At 55.2% G+C, this 5,009-nt stretch overlaps 1 protein-coding gene across 1 annotated transcript in view; it reads right to left on the bottom strand.

Annotated features, from left to right (window-relative positions):
- Window positions 1-306: 306 nt before the first annotated feature.
- The window catches only part of CPLX2 (complexin 2), a 6,684-nt gene continuing 1,981 nt past the window's right edge, over window positions 307-5,009 (bottom strand). The window contains exon 4 of the mRNA XM_010862106.1: window positions 307-378. Within this exon, the coding sequence (XP_010860408.1) occupies window positions 307-378 (72 nt within the window). The remainder of the gene's footprint in view (window positions 379-5,009) is intronic.

The raw sequence follows: 5,009 nt of genomic DNA on the forward strand, positions 1-5,009 counted from the left end.
GGGAAGGGGCTGCCTCGGGCTCTGTGGGAGCAGACTCTAAGATGACCCGAGGAATCCCCTCCCAGTGTCTGTACCCTTGTGCAGTCCTTTCCCTGCAACTGTGGTTGGATCCTGTGACTCCTAACCAATCAGTTCAATTCAGTTCAGTCACTCAGTTGCATCTGACTCTTTGTGACCCCATGGACTGCAGCACGCCAGGCTCCCCTGTCCATCACCAACTCCCGGAGCTTGCTCAAACTCATGTCCATTGAGCTGGTGATGCCATCCAACCATCTCATCCTCTGTCGTCCCCTTCTTCTCCCGCCTTCAATCTTTCCCAGCATCAGGGGCTTGTCCAGCGTCCTGCAGGAGGTGACAGTGGAACTGGGTCTTGAGAAGCTAGGGAGAGGACAGGTACTGTTCATTTTAGGCAGAGGGGATGGAATAGGCAAACATGAAACAGCATGAGACATGTGGGAACTACTCGGGGGTGGTTGTTTGAAGCACAGTTAGGTGGGGTCAGACCTGGCCAGCGGGGGTCATATCACACATGGCCATTTTGACAATGATGATTTTGCCCTGTAAACCACTGAAGGATGTTGGGCAGCAGAGTGACATGGCTAAGTCTGGGTTTTAGATGAGTTTAGGTGGGATGGGGTGGTGCGGAGAGGGTGGGTAGGAGGGAAGAGATACAGTTTAGGAGACTAGGGTGTGAGGAATGAGTGTCTATCCAAGCAGAGAGAAGAGGCTTAGCTTAAGGAAGGGTTATGCGGGGGAAGGGTAGCCAAAGGTGGTCTAGTCCTGACCCTCAACAAGGCCTGGCATGTGTCTGTGTCCAGAAGCAATGCTGAATGACATCCTTTCTCTGGGTCCCCGGCCTCCTGCACACAGCCTAGCAGAGGTAGAAACTGTATCAATGTTGGTGAGACAGCCAGTGACAGACTTAGTTGGACTATAAGAAGGCTGAGCACTGAAGAACTGATGCTTTTGAGCTGTGGTGTTGGAGAAGACTCTTGAGAGTCCCTTGGACTGCAAGGAGAGCCAACCAGTCCATCCTAAAGGAGGTCAGTCCTGGGTGTTCATTGGAAGGACTAATGTTGAAGCTGAAACTCCAATACTTTGGCCACCTGATGCGAAGAGCTGACTCATTTGAAAAGATCCTGATGCTGGGAAAGATTGAGGGCAGGAGGAGATGGGGGATGACAGAGGGTGAGATGGTTGAATGGCATCACCAACTCAATGGACATGGGTTTGGGTGGGCTCCAGGAGTTGGTGATGGACAGGGAGGCCTGGCATGCTGCGGTTCATGGGGTCGCAAAGAGTCGTACACCACTGAGCGACTGAACTGAACTGAACTGATGTGACTTGTCTCTGTGTCAGGATGCCACACCCAAGAAACTTGTGAGAAAGGGTGGCAAGAGATGGGGTGTGGGGCTTACAGTCAGGCTGAACCACCAGCTCCTGGGGTTGCCAGCTGACTTTGAAGGGCAGGATGTGAATGGCCCTGAATCTCTGGAGCGAGCCTTCACTCTGGCCTCAGTGGTTTCTGGGGGTCATTCATTGCCACAAGGTCCTGGCCAGAAGTGAAGGTAAAAGGGAAGGTTTTCTGGGGCCGCTCCAGCTCTGTGGGTTGGCCCCTCACTTCAGCTGGTGTCGCAAGTCACCCAGGCGGTGCCGATGGACAGAAGAGGACAGACAGACCGAGAGCTACTGTACAAGGTCTTTTCTTTGTGTCATGATTGGTTTGGTACATCTTAGCATCTGCGTCATACAAAGGGGGAGCAACAGCCATGGCTTTTGGTCAGGTTCAGGGGGCATGAAGGGGTGCCCCTCCCCTCCCCCCAGGCACTGACACATTTAAAGGAAGCAGAGCAACAAGGACACAGCACAGAGGTGGGGAAGGGGCTCCCCCACATGGGTAGGATGGCCGTCCTCGCCCAGGCCTCACTGGGACCCCCAGCCCCCACCGCCCCAAGGGCCAGCAGGAGTGCCTCTTACTCTCTTTCCATGAAGATAGGGGACACCGGGGTGGGGAGGAGAGCAGGGGCTGTTTGTGGGGGGCACGTCCTCAGTGCCAGTCTGACCCCCAGCCCCTGTGCTGGCCCCCACATCCCAGCCGGATGGAGCAGTGGCGTGGTGGTGGTGGGCAGCCCTGCCAGCTGGGCGCAGGGGCTCGTGGGGCTGCTGCTTTGCCCCCCTTTTACTCTAGCCAGGAGCCTGTGGGGAGGCTGTTTTGCTCACCAGCTGTCTCATCTGAAAGGGACCTGAGCTGGAGTTATTCTGTACCCTTCTCTCTCTCTGGCTCTCGCCCTCTCTCACAGCCAGAAAGGTCTCTTGACCTTGCATTTGGAGGAGACTGCTTCCTAGTTAAGGACATCTTCTGGCCCTGGATTGGAGGATGTACCTGTGTGGAAACCCTAGCCCTCACCAGTGCCCGGCACAGGGGACCTCGAGAAGCCCGTTCTCTGCTCTCTGGCGGTCAGCTCCCAGGCACATTGAGGAGGAGGCCTTCCCTGGCAACTTGACCTCTTGTTCTGTTTTCACTCACGGGCGCTGATCACTCCTTCCTTTCTCCTAGCTAGGGGATGCCTCCCTTGTGTGCTGTGTGTGTGCGTGTGAATTGTGGGGTCACTCCCTCCCTGCCCCGCCTCCTGAGTGTGTCGCATGCACACTGCCCCATTTGGGTGTGACATACACTCTGCGTCCTCCCATCAGCGGGCCTCACATCCCTCTCACCCCATGTACTTCGTGGGACCATCCATTCCCAACTAGAGTGCCCCACAAATATTCTGTGCCCCCACAAGTGTGTTGCCCATGACATCCTCTCTGGTCACATGTTAGCCTCTCTCCACAGTGAGGTCTGTGTCAGGAACGATGGTCATTGTGTTTCTCTGGACCCAGGAGTCATCCCCTGGAAGTGTATGCCTCAGCAGAAATTCTTCCCCTGTCTCCTCCTTTGGAAAGATGGCTAGTCCTGCAGCTCAGAAGCAGGCTGGAGGAGTCTGGGATGTGCACCAGCCTGAAGCCAGACAGCTTGGAAGGCACTCTCCTCTGGGAAAAGCCCTGAGCCCACTCTGGGCGTGCAGAGGGGCTGTGAAGACTGTGAGAGACACCCTCTGAGGGTCTGGTGCTCCTTGGGCCTGCCTGGGATGTCCTGCATGTATGAGTAGGTTCCCCTGTGCATCTGAAGCGCCCTGGGCCTTGGTCTCCACTGCCCATCTCGCATTCTCTGTGCCTTGGTACCACCTCTGAGGTCTGTGGGCCCTTGTCAAGAGGGAGACCTCTCTAAACACGTGGGGTCCATCCCTCTGTCTAGGTGGAACCTACACACAGGGTTGGGGAGGTCTGGGGCCCCAAGATTGGACCCTGTCTGTTTCTGCCTCAGGCCCCTGGGGCCCCTGAGAATGACCATCCTGCCCAGGATAACAGACACAAATAGACAAGCAGACAACAGGGGTGCAAGGTGGCTCCCCATCACAGACACAGGCACAGACACGGGCCCCTGGGGCAGGACACAGGGGCACAGCAGAGGTGGTAGGGGCGGGGGAGAAGGGCAAGTCCAGGGGACTGCAGCTGCTGAGGCCCTTCTCCCCAGAGAAGGGACAGACCAGGGGACTTTTCTGGTTCCCTAAACATATGGATTGTTTTGTCTTGTCTTTAAAGTATTGCAGTCTAACTGATATGGCTTTAACTATTGGAAACAGACAGAGAAGACACATGTCTGTCTCTGAAATAAAAGCATAAATTCACTAAAATGGAAAACCTGCAGAATGCAAACTGGGGCCAATGGGGCAGGGGCTTCGGGGCAGGCAAGTCGCCCCCTCCCTGGCCCCTGCTTTTTGGGTAGGCCCTGGTGGGGGCCAGCATGGCTTCTTGGGGCACTGCCTGGGTCTGTCTCAGTGGACTTCTAGGACTTCAGGCAGGAACCCCCCAAGGGCAGGAGGACTCCAGGCCAAGGACAAGGTCTCCTGTTGGATGTGGCCACCCGTGACTAGTGGTTTTGGGTCCAAGAGCAGCCATCTTACCTATCTTCCTTTTCCCCAAGCACACATCCAGCACACAACTGCTTTTTCAGAGCCCACACACATGCATACAATAGTCTCAGCATATCTGACAGCTCTCTCAAACATGTACTTTTACAACATTTAACACATTCTTATCACTCCTGATGTATACACTATTTTTGAAAACAATTGCAGACATGAGCTAACTCATGCAAGCTGTAACACACATACGAGATGGTTAGTTTGCACCTATGACACAATCTCAACTCATACATACCACCTCAAACAAGCATACATATACAAGGCTGCCTAACATACATGGGTCTCTGACACAGGGATGATGACTAACACACACACACAAAATCTCAAGACACTGTAATCACAGGGCTATATGTATAACCTCAGGACACACAATTGCTGGTACAGTCTCTGCCATGCACATTCATGCATGGCTGGACACACACCTTCCTCTCTCACGTGCTCCACGACTCCCTCGTTCTCACACAACTGACTGAGAAGGAGGCCTTGAAAATTTGGGGTGGGGGGGGACAAATGTCCATCTCACATCCCAGAGGAGAGATTGTTCTTGGCCAGTGAGATGAATGAACAGACACCTTCTGTCAAGTGGGAACTGGCTTTTCCCCAAAAGCTTGGGGCTTTGGCCAGGAAGGTCAAAAGTGGTCTTCCTGGGGTCTGTGGAGCCCTGGAAGCCCGTGAACAGGACAATGTGAAGAGGGGTGGGTAAGAATGGGGGCAGCAAGGCTGCGCCAGGGGGGGAGTCCCATGGCATAGGCCATCGCTGCCCAATGGCTCCAAGTGTTTTCCGGGGGCCTGGGCAGCCCCTTGGCTGGGCAAGCTGGGCCCAGCCTGGCAGTGGGGCTCCAGACCTAAGTGGAGTGGGGGGAGGGACAAGGGGCTGCCCTACCCTGGGGTCCCTCCATAGATGAGTCAAAGTCCACAGAGAATCCGTGTGGAGGGACTGGCTTGGCAGGGGCTGTGGCGCCTCGGGGGGGGGGGGGGGGGGGG

Source organism: Bison bison, unplaced genomic scaffold (genome assembly GCF_000754665.1).
Source record: "Bison bison bison isolate TAMUID 2011002044 unplaced genomic scaffold, Bison_UMD1.0 scf7180017864476, whole genome shotgun sequence".
Lineage (NCBI taxonomy): Eukaryota > Metazoa > Chordata > Mammalia > Artiodactyla > Bovidae > Bison > Bison bison.